The 17766-nt window shown below is 46.8% G+C and overlaps 1 protein-coding gene across 3 annotated transcripts in view; it reads right to left on the bottom strand.

The window, feature by feature from the left end:
- The window catches only part of EEFSEC (eukaryotic elongation factor, selenocysteine-tRNA specific), a 247598-nt gene extending 233519 nt beyond the window's left edge, over positions 1-14079 (bottom strand). Inside the window, exon 1 of one of the 3 annotated variants that reach the window (XM_072720150.1) lies at positions 13707-14079. In XM_072720150.1, the coding sequence (XP_072576251.1) occupies positions 13707-14028 (322 nt within the window). In that variant the 5' untranslated portion in view covers positions 14029-14079. The remainder of the gene's footprint in view (positions 1-13706) is intronic. The other 2 variants (XM_072720149.1, XM_072720148.1) reach the window with 2 other exon arrangements.
- Positions 14080-17766: the final 3687 nt, after the last annotated feature.

Below are 17766 nucleotides of genomic sequence, written 5' to 3'. Positions count from 1 at the left end.
CAGACAGGATGTCACAGGCCCTCAAACAAGGGTCACCTTATTTTAGGCTGGGGAAAGCCAACACTGAGGCTTCCCAGAAACGTACATGTAGCCAGATGATTCAGCATCAAGAGAGCATGGTCTGTCTGTCCAGAGACCTGCAAGTAGTTCATCAAGCCAAAAGTCCTGAGAGAGACAGAACCATCAGGAAGGCCTGACATCAGCCATGCTGAGGAATTTGGCCTTTATGCCAATGGAGAGCAACTCGAGACTTTTAAACCAAGGAGGTAAATATTAGCAATTTAGAAAGTGTTCTTGGCTAGAGGGGAGGATAGTTTCAAGGGTGGGGGCTGGAGTCAGAGAGACCATGAAGGAACACTGTACTCATCCACTTGGGCACTAATGGAGGCCTGTCCTAAGGGAGCAGCTATAGTGATGGGGAAGACTGCACAGGTTGGAGGACGTGCAGGAGGGACAAGACTTGGTCACTGATTCACATGAAGGAAGACACACTGAGGATCATTGCAAAGGTCATGCCCTGGGGCACCTGGATGGCTCAGTTGGTCAAGCATCCCACTCTTGGTCTTGACTTAGGTCACGATCTCAGGGTCATTGGATAGAAGCCCCCCATCGGGCTCCATGCTCAGCAGGGAGTGTACTTGGGATTCTCTCTCCCTCCCTCCCCTGATTGGCACACTGTCTCTCTAAAATAAATAAACATTAAAAAAAAAAAAAAAGGTCATGACTTAGGAGAACGGAGGTATCATTCCCTGGGAAAGAGAAGTGGAGAGAGTGGTCTTGAGGATGTGGAATCTGAGGGCCTATGATGTTCACTGATGAGGAAACCAGCCTTATAGGCGGTTGGATATACAGGTCTAGAACTTCCTACTGTTTGACAATGTGCTTGTCAAAAATTTCCTACTGAAATTTTTTTTTTCCTACTGAAATTTAATTAAAATTAAGTACAATGAAACATCCCGCTCCTCAGTTGCACTAGCCACAGTGCGAGTACTCATTAGCCACATGCAGCTCACAGCTACCATGCTGAACTGTGCCACCAGAGAACATTCCCATCATCACATTCATCTGTTGGAAAGTACTAATCTAGGCCCTTCACAGATTTCCAAAAAACTGTCACTCATAGCCAAAGTGTCTGTCAGCCCTCTCTCGCCCATGCTGATTGCTAATGGTAACAATGTCTGTACTGGCAAACACCAGCTTCTGTTCCTGGTTTTTTTCATCCTACTTGTCTGTGCAAATGCTCAAGAAATAAAGGTCTTATGTAGTATTTTTTCTCTAGAGCGCAAGTTCTGAAGACTATCTCTGAATGTGCCCTGGCTCATCATTTCAGAGAATCGAGTACACCGAGTACGCACACATGCGCACACGCACAAGGGCCTTTGGTGCTTAAGGCAAAAGACCCTGAAAATCACCTAGAAATGACCACAAGCAGAGCTTTTTTTTTTTTTTTTAAGTGCCACACTGCAATATAACTTGGGAAGGTAGAGCTCTAGTCCCAATGTCAGATGACCAAGGACAAGCCACTGACCCTGCCTGAGCTTTAAGCAACCCAAATAAATCTATGATGAAGAACAAAGCCACAAGGCCAGATAGGACAGGTTCCTGAGGCCAAGCAGGTCAATGCTAGCAATTCCAAGCACTAATTTTAAAAGAAAAAAATCAGGTTTATCTTTAGGTAGCACCTGTGTATGCCACCAAATAAATATCCTCAGGAAGTAGGTTAGAGACAAAGGAAATTATTTTAGTCTTCCTGAAGGCCCCAAGACAAGAGAGGCATCATCACAACACAAGAGATATGGAAAGAGGGAAAGTCAACTTCTCTCTTAATAGCAAAACTTGTTTCTTCTCCTGCCAAGAGAGGATCACCAGATTAACTAAGTCCTCCCCACTCTCTCCCCACCCAACTAAGGCCACTTCAAAGCAGTAGGAGCCTAATCACATAGCACAAGAAAATAAAAGACTCAATTAACAAAAAACAAAACTCAAATAATCCAGGGGAAAATGGAAGCTGAAATCTCTGTTTTTGACAAAATGACTTATATACATAACTGCTTCTCACAAGCCACAACTCCTACCAAAGTAGTCATGGGCTAAGGTCTGAGGGCAGCTTCCTGGCACACCAGGGTCTCTAAACCCTCAGTAGCTGGCTCCCTGGGGACTTAATCCCCTCTACTGACCTCTGCAGTCTGATTTCTGTGGCTGCACAATGTAGAGGGAAATCTCCCACCTCTGGCTGGCAGGGTGCAATGAGATCATCACGCGTCTAAAACAGTGATCAACAAACAACAGATGTTCCCAAAGCATCCATTCCCACTCTTCCCTTCTGAGAGGCAGACCTTCCTCAGCCTCTGCTCTGCACTCCACCTCTGCACCCCCAGAGCCACACTCTCCCTGCTAAAGCGGTCCATTCTGCCTATGGTTGCTCTCTCTCCCTCTTCCCATCAGAATGAGGAGAGGGATGTATGGCCCCAGACCACTCGTCACAGGCCCTCTCCTAAGACTCTTTTAAAGCCGGCAGGGGGATCCCTGGGTGGCGCAGCGGTTTGGCGCCTGCCTTTGGCCCAGGGCGCGAACCTGGAGACCCAGGATCGAATCCCACGTCGGGCTCCCAGTGCTCCCGGTGCGTGGAGCCTGCTTCTCCCTCTGCCTGTGTCTCTGCCTCTCTCTCTCTCTGTCTCTCATGAATGAATAAATAAAATCTTTAAAAATAATAATAATAATAATAAAGCCAGCAGGATCTCCCAGCTTAAAAACCATCCACCTGCCTCCAACTACAGCTGTCCAAGCTCCCGAGCTCTGGGACCCAAGGAGCTCAGCCTCATACCCTGTTACTTCCCTGTGAGCTCTACACTCCAGCCCTCCCTTCACCCCTGTGTCCCTGTCCACTCTGAGTCCTCTGGCGGGAAAGCCTCTCATCTCATTTTCACCACTAGGAAAATCTTAGCCATCCTTCAAAGCTGACAGGACAGTCACTCCTCCTCAGTCGCCCTGGCCTTGCCTCCTACCACTTCCCGCTTCTTCGACCAGATCTGCTCACACACCTCTGACTGCTCAGGCTGCTCCCTTGGTCTGCTCTGCTTTCCCATCATCACATTCATCTGTTGGAAAGTACTAATCTAGGCCCTTCACAGATTTCCAAAAAACTGTCACTCATAGCCAAAGTGTCTGTCAGCCCTCTCTCGCCCATGCTGATTGCTAATGGTAACAATGTCTGTACTGGCAAACACCAGCTTCTGTTCCTGGTTTTTTTCATCCTCTCTGCCTGGAAATCTCCAGGTTACCCTTCTAGGCCCAGCCCAGGTCCTCTCCTGAGGGATGCCCTTCCTGCCTGTCCCAGGCAGAGGAAATCATATCTTAAGCTCCTCTTTATAAAGCCCTTAGGACTCTGCATCTTATCTTAACCTGCTGTTGGCACTGCCTCCTGTTCTTCCCTGCTCCTCCAGACCATTAGCTCCCTGAAGATAGGCACGTCTGTATCTGCCCTCACAGCCAAACAGTGTACAATATATGTGGAGTCTCTGAATAAATAGATGAAAACACTAACAAAGCCATCTGATCCTCTCCCATCAGAGAGGCTGACAAAAGACCTCAAAATGGGAGCTACGAGCCCAGTGTCTACAGGGCCCAAGCAATCTAAAGAGCACATGCCTCTTCTACTCAGCTCCAGGCCAGTGCCACCACACTGGAGCATGGCTCTGTGGATATGAAAGTCTTATGTTTCTAAAGAAGCCAGGAATCTGGGTTGCTAAATGAGATCTCCTGATTGATTGATTGATTGATTGATTGAGAGTGGGAGTGGGAGTGCAGAGGGAGAAGGAGAGAGAATTTTAAGCAGGCTCCATGCCCAGCACGGAGCCCAATGCAGGGCTCAATCTTACAACCTTGAGATCATGAACTGAGCCAAAATCAAGAGTCAGACATTTAACTGACGGCCACCCAGGTGCCTCTAGATCTCCTGATTTCAATGAATTTTTTTTTTAATTCTAAATATTATGTGGTCCACCAAAATAATCTGCTGGCCAGACTCTGGACAAGACTCTAATATGGAATGAGATCCTACTACGGGATGAACAGACAGGACAACCCATCTCCTACCAGGCACTAAGGACAGAAATGGGCAGATCCAGGAACAGGACAGGAAGGAGCCTAACAGGTCTTCCATACACAAGCAAATGGCACTTACTACATGCTTACTACAGCCCGGATAATGTGTTGGGCACATTTAATCCTCTCGATATATATTCATTTATTTAATTAAATTCAACTCAATTGTTTAACTCAAGTATTACTGAGTCAAGATAACCCGTGGAATAAGAGAAAATATTTGCAAATCATCCATTAATAAGGGGGTGGTATCCAGAATACATAAAGGAATCAATAAAAACCAAATATAATTTTTTAAATGATCACAAAGGATCTGAATACACAGTTGTCCAAAGAAGGTATACAAATGGCCAACAAGCAATGAAAAGATGTTCAACATCACTAGCCATCAGGGAAATGCAAATTAAAGCCACAATGAGATAGCACCTCACACCCACCATGATGGCTATAATCCAAAAGACAGACAATAACAAGGATTGGTAAGTATGGGGCAGCGGTTTAGCGCCGCCTGCAGCCCAGGGCATGATCCTGGGGACCCAGGATCAAGTCCCGCGTCGGGCTCTCTGCATGGAGCCTGTGTCTCTGCCTCTCTCTCTCTGTGTGTGTCTCTATGAATAAATAAATAAAATCTTTAAAAAAAAAAAAAAAGAATTGGTAAGGATGTAGAGAAATTGGATCAGCGTATGCAACTGGTGGGAATGTAACATGGTACAGCTGCTATGGAAAACAGTCTGGCAGCTCCTCAAAAAATAGAAAGTTACTCTATGACCCAATAATTCCATTCCTAAGTATATACCTAAGGGAATAAAAACACATGTCTACACAAAGACTTGTGCACAAATGTTCAGAGCAAGTTTATCCATAATCGCCAAAAAGCAGAAACAATACAAACGTCCTTCAGCTGATAAACGGATTAAGAAGCAGTATATCCATACACTGGAATACTATTCAGCCATAAAAAGGAATGAAGTACAGCTCGGGGAGGCAGAAGGGAGAATTACTGTTTAATGGATATGGAGTTTCAGTTTTTTAAGATAAAGAGTTCTGAAGATGGATGCCACTGGACTATAACTTTAAAATGGTGAGACAGGGATCCCTGGGTGGCGCAGCGGTTTGGCGCCTGCCTTTGGCCCAGGGCGCGATCCTGGAGACCCGGGATCGAATCCCACGTCGGGCTTCCGGTGCATGGAGCCTGCTTCTCCCTCTGCCTGTGTCTCTGCCTCTCTCTCTCTCAATCTCTCTGTGACTATCATGGATAAATAAAAATTAAAAAAAAAATTAAAAAAAAAATCTTATAAAAAAAAAAAAATAAAATAAATAAAATAAAATGGTGAGACAGGGGATCCCTGGGTGGTTCAGTAGTTTGGCGCCTGCCTTTGGCCCAGGGCGCAATCCTGGAGTCCCGGGATCGAGTCCCACATCGGGCTCCAGGCATGGAGTCTGCTTCTCTCTCCTCCTGTGTCTCTGCCTCTCTCTCTCTATGTCTATCATAAATAAATAAATAAATAAATAAATAAATAAATAAATAAATAAATCTTAAAAAATAAAACAAAACAAAACAAAACAAAATAAAATAAAATAAAATAAAATAAAATGGTGAGACAGTTGCAGTGACTGACTAACTCAGTCAGTTAAGCATCTGACTTGATTTTGGCTCAGGTTATGATCTCAGGGTGATGAGATCCAGCTGCAAATCAGGCTCCGTGTTAAGTGTGGAGTCTGGTTGAGAGTCTCTCTCTCCCTCTGCTCCTCCTCGCCCCTTCCTCTTTCTCTCTCCCTCTACCTCTTTAAAAAATGGTTAGATGGTAAGTTTTATATAATATTTTCCATAATTAACATTTTAAAAATTGTTTTCTAAAAAAGAGTTAAGTATATATATTCCATGCTACAGCATGATGAACCCTGAAAGTATCACACTGATTAAAAGAAGATAGATGCAAAAGGCCACATACTGGATGATTCCATTTTTATGAAATGTCCAGTAAAGGCAAATCTGTGGACATTAAGTAGATCAGTTGTTGCCTAGGTCTCGGGGAGGGGAGAATGGAGAGTGACTGCTAATGAGTCTGGGTTTTCTTTTGTAGCGATGGAAATATTCTCAACTCAGATTGTGGCAACGACTCTACACAATTCTGGGAATGTACTGAAAACCACCGAAGTGTACATTTGAAATGGGTGCACTTTATGGTACGTGAATATCTCAATAAAAATGTTTATAAATACTACTGAATATCGACTATGTGCAAGGCCCTGGACTGGCCCTAGAGCTACTGGGACAATTCAGATGCTGTCTCTGTCCCTGAGAAGCCTCCAGGCCAATGGGAACACTAGAATAAGCAGAAGCCAGCCATTACAACAGAGCAGGAGAGACAGGAGGTGCCGTCTGAGCCGGACCCTAACAGAGCTCATATCTGCTCCTCGCCCCACCCTAAGGCCATCTCAGAAATGCCAGGCTCCGCCTCATGAGGTCACAGGCCTCGGGATTAGTCGGAGCACCAGAGCTACAGACACTGTCACCCTGGGCACTGTCTCAAAGGCCTGCTGGTCAAAGGGAACAGACTCAAGCTCTAAGACGAGGGTGCCTCATCCCTAGGCTGTTAGAGGCTCCAGCCAACAAAAGAATGACTGAACAGGGAATGTGTCTCAGGGCTTAATTTACGAGTTGTTTCCTGGGATGCCTGCCCAAATCTTGTTCCAACCTGGATGAAGTGATTTTGAAGAAAAACCCAGGAGACAGAGAAGATAGAAAACAAAAGAGATGCTAAGTAAAAAGTTTAAAAGCGATTAATTTTAAATGATTACAGCTTTACCAAAAGCTGTGCCTATGATTTCCTTCTGACTTTGATTATAACCTTCCAGCAAAATATTTGCCTCCAGAAGGCAAAGTCTTTGCATTATTTCTATTCCTAGCATGACTACAAAAATATTCTTTGATTTAACATTTGATATGTTTTGTTCTCAAGGGCAAGCCCCATGAGAAGAAAAATGTACCCCAACAGAATGAAATATGACTACCTGCTTCCATTTTTCTTTCCTGTTGGTTCCTGCTCAAATATTCTGCATTAATTTAAACTCAAGGCTGCGTCTCTGATGTTGTGCTACTTCCACACTGTCACCCAAACCAAAGCAAAGTCACCCGCTGTCTAGCGCCAGGAGAATGTGCTACAAAGCTCAACTTGAGAGTCTCCTAGAGACCGCTAAAGGCACTCCCACTTGGAAGGAGATCAGGAGGGGTCAGAGAGTGATAAGGTAGCAGGCAAGACGGAAAAACGTGTTTGAACACAGGCACTGAGTGCAGCCAACTTCCTATTGGACAAAAAGAGGCTTTAAGCACATTAACACAAGAGACACCAATACTGGCCTCAGCTTTACTTGATGGTACAGAGCATCCCAGAATTGGCACTGCAGAGGAGAATCTTCTGCTATGGTACACACTTTTTTTTTTTTTTAAGATTTTTATTTACTCAAGAGAGACACAGAGAGAGGCAGAGACACAGGCAGAGGGAGAAGCAGGCTCTCTCCACAAGGAGCCCAATGAAGTACTCAATCCTGGACCAGGATCACACCCTAAGAGGAAGGCAGATGCTCAACCGCTGAGCCACCCAGGCGTGCTGGTACACACCGTTTAACAAAGAAGAGAAAATAAAAGGCAGCTCTCCTTGAGTGAGCATGAAGGTGCAGGGAACCAAAGCCTGACAGATTCCAGGAGCTAAATAAGTTAAGGTTAAAGAAGTATTTCCACTTATATCAACTCCTTTAAGTATGTCTCAATATTTTAGGACACACATATATGAATACCATAATATAACAATGTATTGCTGCACAGATTCATAGAAAGACCAGAGGCAAAGAAAACCAAAATTGGGTTTTTTTCTTTGGCTGGCTGGTTTTACATTAGAGTAATGCCCAAATTCCTTGCACAGCAGATCCCCTTTGTTGTCTCTGCTTATACGGCTACCACGAAGCTTTCTGGGCATTGTGTAGATGCTCAATGGGAAAACACACATTTCACTCACATGCCTTGTTTCATGGGTCCAAAGAGAGTATCTCAGACAGACTGCAGAAAAACTGCAGGGCACACTCCTCAATAAACAAGCCAAAGGAACAAGCACTTTCTCCACAGAGAAAGTGTGCCAAGAGCACAGAAAGTTGGAAAAACAGAAAAGTTAAAGTAGCTTAAGTTTTACAAAGAATGTTTTCTCCCAGACAGCAGGGACAAAGATCCCAGAGGCTGCTGTTTTCCCTCCAAAGAGAGTAACCAAGTCAGACTTACAAGGCTTTGGCAGCTTTCATCAGCTCCAGCCAGAGAGGACCCAGAGAGAGTCCAAGCCATGCTGGAAGCACCACTTAAGTGGTGGGCAGAGGAGGCAAGGGATCAGGGCGACAAGTCATAGCAGAAGAGCTGCTATTCATTAACAACTGGAACAAAAGACCAGGAGACAATACACTGTTAATCCTAGCAGCCACAAGAGGACTATAAATTGCCAAGCCAAGATACCAGCATTTTTCAGCTCTCCTCTTTCCTGCCAGAGTTAGATTGAGGATGGGTCCAAGTCCCTCACCCCCACCCAAGTCTTTAAAACATACATTACTGAATCTTTTTGAAGTTCTAACCCTTAAAGATTTATACTCTAAAATGGATTAGAGAAAAATACTGCCCTGAAACACTACTATAGGGGGCTGGAGTGGCAGGATACACTTTTTCATTCCCATTGAGAATGCCAGAATAGGAGCTGTGTGGTCAGATCAACACAGGTTCAAACCTAGCCCTCACACTTACAAACTGTGCTGTGCTCCCTGACTGACCTCTCTGAGCCTTTTTTTGTCCATAAAATGGGAGTATCAACCTCATACCTCACAAGACTGCTTTGAGTGTTAAAGGGGGAAAAAAAAAAAAAAAAAAGCATAAGGGCAGTATTAAATAAAAGCTAAGTACTATTGCCACTATTAACCTCCCCCACCCCATCCAGTGCCACAGGAGTTTTACCTATGGCCACATGGATCAAGGATATAAAGCCCAATTTTCTCTATGTTAAGAAGGATTCTTTTGGGTAGTGAAAATACTTGGCGGGGGTGGGGGGAGCAATAGAATTAAAAAGAACTGGCTTTAATATAAGATATATTAAACTTCAGAGATATCATCATGGAACTCAGACAATCATTCTAATTTTCTTCTACTGGGGATAATGTATTATATTCAGCAAGAGGTCTAAATTATTCACAGCAAGCCAGGAACTCTAACAAGAGCCCAACCCTCCAGCAATCCCAGGTATAGGTACATTGCCTGCTGCCAGTACAAGTCCCTGTTCGGCAATCTTGCATCGTCCTAAAGCTTGGGCCTGATCTTGTCACAACCCTGTTTAATAGCCTTCCAAGGCTCTTAAGAGAAATCTACACAAAGGGCCTAACCTAAGTTCAACACTCACCACTCTATAGGATCTGGCCCACCAACCCTTCCTTCTACCTTCATCTTTGTCACACCTCCCCACACACCCAAGCTGATTTCCAGCCACAACTAAATGCTAGCTGTTACCTCTGACTCTAAACAGACAAAAAAGGCAGATTTAAGCCACAGTGCCCTGCCCAGGCAATTCCTCTACTAGGAAAGCTCTTCTTTCCCCCATGTACCCTATACCCCACCTCCCAGCAAAGTGAGTTATTCCTGTTTTTGTCCTGTATGCAAAAAAAGCTCTGATAGGTCACTCTACGCATCAGACAGTGCCCTCTCCCTAGCTCTGCTGTTAGCTCCTAGAGGGAGGGGAAATAATCAACATGCATAATGTACCTACTCTAGGCCAGGCCCCATGCTGATTGTTTTCTATCCACTAACCCAGAAAGAAAATTCTCTGCTCACTATTACCAGCCAGCCCAGGAAGTAGTACACAGCTTCATCCATTCAAACTTACCGAATGCCTACCACACACTTGGCTCTGGCCCAAACCCTGAGAATACACTGGTAAATAAGACACAAATGATTCCTACTCTGGTCTTGTAGAAGGACAAAGACAATCAACCAGCAAATACATAGAGTATCAGATAATGAAAAGGGCTGTACAGAAGTAAAACAGGGACATGAGAAAGTACATGGGGGAGAGAGCTGAGGATACTTTAGCTAGACAGCTCAGAGGAGTCCTCTTTGAAGGAACACTCAAGCTGAGATATAAATGAGGAGCCAGACGTATCAAAAAGAGGGAACAGTAGATGCAAAGACTAGCCCATTCAATAAGCAGAAATGAGGCCAGTGAGACTGAAGGTCAGGAGCAAGGGAGGAGGCTCAGAGGAAGACGGAGGCCAGACCATGGGTTCTGCAGCCCACAAAGAGAGTGGATTTTTTTTTTAAGATTTTATTTATTTATTCATGAGACAGAGAGACAGAGAGAGAGAGACAGAGAGAGAGACAGAGAGAGACAGACAGACAGACACACAGGCAGAGACAGAGGCAGGCTCCATGCAGGGAGCCTGACATGGGACTCAATCCCAGGTCTGCAGGATCACACCCTGGGCTGAAGGCGGCGCTAAGCCGCTGAGCCACCCGGGCTGCCCAAAGAGGCTGGATTTTACTCTAAGCACAACGAGAAGCCACTGGAAAGTGTTGAGGCTGAGGGCCAACGTGACCCAACGAATCATGACCTGACAAATCCTGTAAAAGGAGTTCACTGCCTACTGTGTGGGAATGGAGTAGCAGGGAGAGGAGGGCTAGCCATCAGGAGGGAAGAAGGTCCAGCACTGTAGGAGACCAGCAGAGGCAGGGATTTGGCCTCTGGAGCAATCTCAAGAAGGCAAAGATAGCTAGAGATTTATGACTCATGAGGGTAATTAAAGATATTAACCAGATCCAGGTTAGGGGCAGCAGAGTTTGGCAGATACCACCTCAGGGTACTTTACTTTCCAAGCTTCAGCTTCTTTTTCTGAAAAATAGGGCTCACACTCCTGCCACTAGGGGTTGTTGCACAGATGCGAGTTCTTAGCAACTGGTGTGGGCCAGAGCAGGTACTCAAATGTGAGTGCCCTTCCCTCATCGTTCCTCATTTTTCTGAAAAGGGTGGGAATCTGATCTACGCAGGGAAGGAGAGTGGCAGCCCTTAGTCTCACCATTCCACTGTGTTCATGTCACATTTTAATGCTTGTAAGAAAGTAAGGAAAGTCTTCTCACTCAGGAGGTGAGAAAAGTAAGCAGAACCACAATGTATGTACAAGAAGAGAAAAAACTCCTCTTGTCTTCTAGAGTTTTACAGTCTAAACTAAGGACTTGCCAAATTCTTGGAGGCATTATATTTGGTTAGATAGAATAAGGCTCGTGCCTGATATATTTTCTCCTACAAAGAGTGTCTCTGTAGATGGACAGGTTAGAAGGGGGCCAGGGGTAGTATAAAGTGACTCAGGGAACATGGGAAAGAGCTCTAGCTTTGGGATCAGAGGGACCTGGGCTGTGCTACTTACCAGCAGCCTCCCTACATCCCAATTGCTTCAACTATTAAATAGTAACCACCATGTTCCTTGTAGGGTCTGCCTGGGATGTGGCAAGCATGTGAGAAAAGCAAAGTCAATGAAGAGCTGTGTGGTCACTATCTGCCAGTGTGTGTAAGGTCCAAAATTAGGTTCAAAGGTCATACAGTTGGTAAAGGAAAAGCCTAGACCTCAAGCCCAGTTCTGACTCCAAAAGCATATCCTTTGTTACTTACCTACATTATTTACTAAAAAAACAAAACACCTAAAAGTGCCTTCTTGTTTTACTTTAACCTATTGCTTCCATCTCCAACCTAGACTGGCTCAGAGTACATGTCTTAAATGTACTTGGATGTGACTAAACAGAATTCAGTTAAGGGAAGGGTTAGGGACAGGAAAGGGGCAGAGAGGATCACATGCCCCTTAACGTTCATCTGATGACTGAAACACGACTTGAGTGGAGGACTTTAGGCAGTGTGACCTTGAACAGGTCTCTTCTCTTTGAGCCTCTACTTCTACTGTAAAATGGGGAAATGACCTCAGACTGCCTGCAGCATGGAACAGCTAGGAGGTAACGAAGGTAAAAGTACTTAACACACTCATCACTACAGCTGGGACCTAGTATGCCCAGTGACCAATGAAGCCATCCGCCACCAAGCCAATAAAACCATCTGCCCAATATATATTCCTATAATGTGCTTGTAAGTGTACAGAATTATCATATAATTGGAAGGAAAGAGAAGGCGATGGAAAACAGGGAAGTAACCAAATACTTGGGTCAGCAGTGAAGAGACTTTTTTTTAGCTATACACCCTTTTGTGTGAGGTGCTTCTCTTAGTTATCATTTTCCTCTGAAAACAGAGCAAGTTTTAAAGCTCTGTCCATAGATTTAACTGTGGTAAAATGCATCCAGAAAAGTAATCCATAAAGGTGTAATAGTGGCTTCCTCTGAAGAAACAGGAGTGGCAATTAGGGGACGTTAGCCTAATTTGGAACATTCCATTTCTTCACAAGCAGAATGTATTCACGTATTACCTGTATGATTAAAAATTAATTAAATGGTTTATCTTTGGAGGGCATTTTGGCTGTACCCATCATGACTGAAAATCCATGTGCTCTTTGCCCCACGCCAGTTTAGTTCTAGGAGCTTACCCTACATATATATTAGCACCCCCACCAGACTTGTTCTAGAAAATTCACTGAAGCATCCTTAGCAAAAACTGCAAGCAACATAAATGTCCATCATTAAGAGTTAATTAAGAAGGGCACCTGGGTGGCTCGGCGATTGAGCATCTGCCTCTGGCTCAGGTTGTGATCCTGGGGTTCTGAGATTGCAAGGAGCCTGCTTCTCCCTGTGCCTATGTCTCATGAATAAATAAATAAAATCTTTTTTTTTTTTTTTAAGTAAGTTAAGAAAACGTTGGTACAGCTGTACCATGGAGTTCTACATGACTTAAAGATAATACGGCCTTTGGGAGGCCTGGGTGGCTCAGTCCGAAGACTCTTGATTTCTGCTCAGCTCAGGGTCTCAGGTCCTGAGGTGGAGCCCCCAGGGCTCTGCGCTGGGCGTGGAGCCTGCTTAGGACTCCCTCTCCCTCTGTCCCTGCAACCCCTCTCACCTTCTCTAAATAACTGGAATGTGTGTAGGGATATGGAGCCCTGGTGGCGACTACCACAGTGTATAGGGTGCACGTTCCCATGTCATGAAGACGCGGAAGGGGGTTTACATACACGCGAGTGTGCTTGTCTTCACGTGGGGTTTTTCTGACAGGACACAAGGAACTGGGAACAGCTGGTGACTCTGGAAACGGGAACCAGGAGACCAAAGAAAGGATGAGTGAGACTTATGTTTTTTGGCACTTTTTACACATGCCCTTTAGGTAGTCTGAGTTTTCTTTCTCGTCCGTGTATCTCAACCTCACCTTGGAAACGAAAACAACAAACAACTTTACGGCAGCGCCTTCCGCGCGGTTGCGCCGGTGGCCAGCGCTCCGCTCGCGGGCCGCCCCTCCGACCCGGGGAGGGCCCCGAGCCCCGGGCCCCCGCCGCCCCTCCGATCCGGGACCTCACGGCAGGGCGGGGGCCGTCCCCGGGTCGGAGGGGCGGCCGCCCCCCGCCCGCGAGCCCGAGCCCGGCTCCCGCCCCGGCCCGCTCACCGCCAATGATGGTCCGGATGAGGGAGGCGTGCCCGGGGCAGTCGACCAGCGTGACCTGCAGCTGCGGCTCGCCGGGCTCGGGCTCGGGCTCGGCCCCGGACGCCGCCGGGGGCGCGGGCAGCGCCGGCCGCAGGCGCGCGGGCAGCGGCACCGAGAAGCACGAGAAGCCCAGGTCGAGCGTGATGCCGCGCTCGCGGCTCTGCGGCTGCTTGTCGAAGGCGGCGGTGGAGGCCGTGGTGCTCAGCGCCCGCGCCAGAGCCGTCTTGCCGCTGTCGATGTGGCCCAGCACGCCCACGTTCACGTTCACCCGCCGGCCAGCCATGCCGCCGCCGCCGCCGCCCTCCCCTCCCGCCGCCGCCGCCGCCGCCGCCGCCGCCGCGGTCCGGCGGGTTAAGCCGCCCCCCCCGCAACCCGCGCGCCCGGCACGCGCGTTCCGGCGCCGAAGCTTCCGCCCTCTGGGCGCCCGCGGGCGCTGCCGTTCACCGCGCCGGAGGAGGGTCCCCGAGGTCGGGACTGGACCAAGGTCGCTGTGCAGGGCGGTGCTCTCACGTGGCTCCTGCCACCCGGTGCCTCGAGGAGATCCATGCAACGAGCTCGTGTCATGTGCCCCCTGGGTACCAGGCACGGCTTATTCCCCGCCCTTATACTGTCCTGGGCTGGGGTGCGGGTCAGTTAATGAGCAGGTGAACGAATGTGTGAACCAGACCATTTCAGAGAGGGAGGGACCTTGCAGGAAAAATAAAAGCGGAGATTAAAAGGCCTAGAGTGCGTTTGGGCTCCCTGCTCAGCGGGGAGTCTGCTTCTCCCTCTCTCTCTCTGCCCTTCTCCCCAGGAAACAAAATCTTTAAAAATAAAAGGGCTAGAGCACCGGAGAAGGGAGGACAGCTAGTTTACAAGGAGTGGTCAGGTAAGGCCTCGCCTCGGCCAGTTGCTGATTGGGCTGAGGCTGGAATGTGGAGCAGGGGCCAGCTGGGAAAGACTGTTGGAGAAGGCCCGGAAAGATGTCACCTCTGACTCGGAATTCTCGCCCTTCGAGTTTGTAGCCTGGCCTCAGGAGGGGCAGCAGAGCTCCAGATTGTATGTAGAAGGTTGTGTGTATTGTAGCGGAGAGAGAGTACATACGGTCCGTGACTGGGAGATTCTTGAAGCATCTGGAGCCACTGAAAAGGTTGTCAACCATAGCCAACAACCAGGAGTCCCAAACAGCCGTCCTCACTGGCTGGGCAGATGACTCAAGGAGAGAGATTGGCCGGGCTGAAGATGCCTGCCGGTGTGGACACTGGAGGCCTGAAGAGCATCCTGCGAGGAGGAAGCCACTGCTCAGTTCCCAACAATTGATACCGGGCAGGAACGCTAGCCCAAAATTGCCCATCTACCCATTTTTCAAGAGAACAGAGTGTTTCTATATGAAATTTCTTTAAAAAAAAAAAAAAGACTTTATTTATTTGACGGAGAGATAGAGTTAGAGAACGCAAGTTGAGGGAGGAGCAGAGAGAGAGAGAGAAGCAGGCTTCCCACGGAGCAGGGAGCTCCAAAGCGGGGCTTGATACCACGACCCTGGGACCATGACCTGAGCTGAAGGCAGATGCTTCACTGACTGAGCCACCCAGGCATCCCTTATATGAAATTTCTGTATGAAATCCTGTACATGTCAGCAACCAGTTTAGCATTTAATTTATTTATTTTATTTTTTTAAATTTATTTATGTATGATAGTCACAGAGAGAGAGAGAGGCAGAGACACAGGCAGAGGGAGAAGCAGGCTCCATGCACCAGGAGCCCGACGTGGGATTCGATCCCGGGTCTCCAGGATCACGCCCTGGGCCAAAGGCAGGTGCTAAACGGCTGCGCCACCCAGGGATCCCTTTAGCATTTAATTTAAACACTGAATTAGCCAAGGAAAAAATCCACTCAATTCTGCCTGGCAGCCAGTTTGCTGTCTATGATGAGCCAGGCCATGTTCTGATGTGGTCACACGCGGCAGTGACTGTTCCCTGACTCCTCCTGTGGTCCAGGCTCTGCACTAGCAACAGAGTCTCCGAGATAATCAGGTAATGGTTTTTTCAGCCCCTCTTGCAGCACAGGAAAGAGGAGAGAGGAGGACACATGTTGGGATAGCTAACACCAAGCAACTGCCGCTCGAGAAGACCCATGTGCAACATAGGATGAAGACTTAGGTAAGGGGTTTAGAGAAGGACCAGATAGGACACTTCTGCTTTGTTGGGCACATGGCACTCACCTGTGGAAAAGTTACTGCTAGGTGTTTGCGCACAAAATACCCATACAGAAGAAAAGAAGTTGGGGCACCTGGGTGGCTCAGTCAGTTGGGCATCTGCCTTCAGCTCAGGTCATGATCTCCCGGTCCTGGGATAGAGCCCCACATTGGGCTTCCTGCTTAATGGGGAATCTGCTTCTTCCCCTGCCTCTGCCTTTTGCCCTGCTCATGCTTGCTCTCTTTCTCTCTCTCTCTCTGTGTGTCTCAAATGAATTAATAAAATCTTTGAAAAAGAGAGCGAGCGAGAGAGAGAGAAAAGACCCTGCATGGGATGGGATGCCTGGGTGGCTCAGCAGTTGAGCATCTGCCTTCAGCCCAGGACGTGATCCCAGAGTCCCAGGATCAAGTCCTACATTGGGCTCCCTGCATGGAGCCTGCTTCTGCCTCTGTCTATGTCTCTGCCTCTCTCTCTGTGCCTCTCATGAATAAATAAATAAAATCTTAAAAAAAAAAAAAAAAGCTGCATGGTAAGCTTCCTCTGAAAATGTCTTTCCAAGTATGATTCTAGTCTGAACTATGGGTCTTGTCTGAACATGTGGCCTTCTAAAATGTCACAGGCAAAAGCTCTGGAGAGTCAGCTATAGGCTGTGATATTGTGATTTATAGTAAGAAATATTTATTTGGCCTTCCTCCTGCTCCAGGCACAGAGCTCCAAAAACCCTTGGAATTTCCTGTGATGACAGTGAGAAAGGTGTCTTGGGGGCTGGCTGCCACGGGAGTCAACCAAGTGATTGGAGTTGCAACTCTCAGTGCCAGCCCCTGACCTCTGGAGGGGAGAAGAGAGGAGCTAGAGATTGAATCAATCACCAATGGCCAAAGATTGATTCACTGATGCTTGTGTCATGTAGCCTCCCTGAAAACTCAGAAGGACAGAGTTCAGAGAACTCCCACATTCAAGGAAAGTGGCCAGCTCAGATAAGGCATGGAAGCTCCATGTCCCTCCCACATACCTTGACCCATGCCTCTCTCTTCCATTTTGCTGTTCCTGAGTTACATCCTTTTGTAGTAAACTTGTAATCCAGTACGTTGTCTCTCTGAGTTCTGTGAGCTGCTATAGCAAATTCATTGAACCTGAGGAGTGGGTCATTGGAACTTCCAGTGTACAGCTAGCTGGTCCTCAGAAGCACAGGTGACAACCTGGACTTGCATTTGGCTTCTGTAGGAGTTGAGGGCAGTCTCATGTTAAGGATTGAACCCTTAACATGTAGAAGCTGAGGCTATCTCCAGGTAAATAGTGACAGAATTGAGTTGAATTGTAGGACACTGTGGGGGAGGAAGAACTTTTCCCTTCCTCCTTCCTAGGTTCTGTGCCTGACCTAATAATTAAATTGACATAAGACAGAGTCACAGCCTAACTAAGCAAATTTAGTTTTGTACATATGAGAATGCATAAAAATATGAGATACAAAGAAGCAACCAAAGCAGGCAGGGTTTTTTTTGTTTGTTTGTTTGTTTGTTGTTTGTTTGTTTTTTTGTTTGTTTGTTTTTTACCTTTTAGATAAAGAAATAATAAATCTGTGAAGAATTGACAAGAGAAATAAGTTTGGGCTTGGGGTAGCAAATTAGTGAATAAGTAAGCAAGGTTTATTTATACAGAATTCTGGGCCTGAATTCCCTATCTGGTGATAAGGCTGTTTTCTACCCAGGTACCCTTCACATGGAAAATTTATTTCCTGCTTTCAAGGAGATAAAAGAGGGTCACAATGTCCTTATTGCACTGGCTGTTTCTTAGGTAACTTTAATTCGAAATAATCCATATGCCAAAGTGACATGTTTGGGGGCAACC

This window comes from Vulpes vulpes, chromosome 9 (genome assembly GCF_048418805.1).
Source record: "Vulpes vulpes isolate BD-2025 chromosome 9, VulVul3, whole genome shotgun sequence".
NCBI classification, from domain to species: Eukaryota; Metazoa; Chordata; class Mammalia; order Carnivora; family Canidae; genus Vulpes; species Vulpes vulpes.
This window is presented reverse-complemented; position numbering and strand designations above follow the sequence as displayed.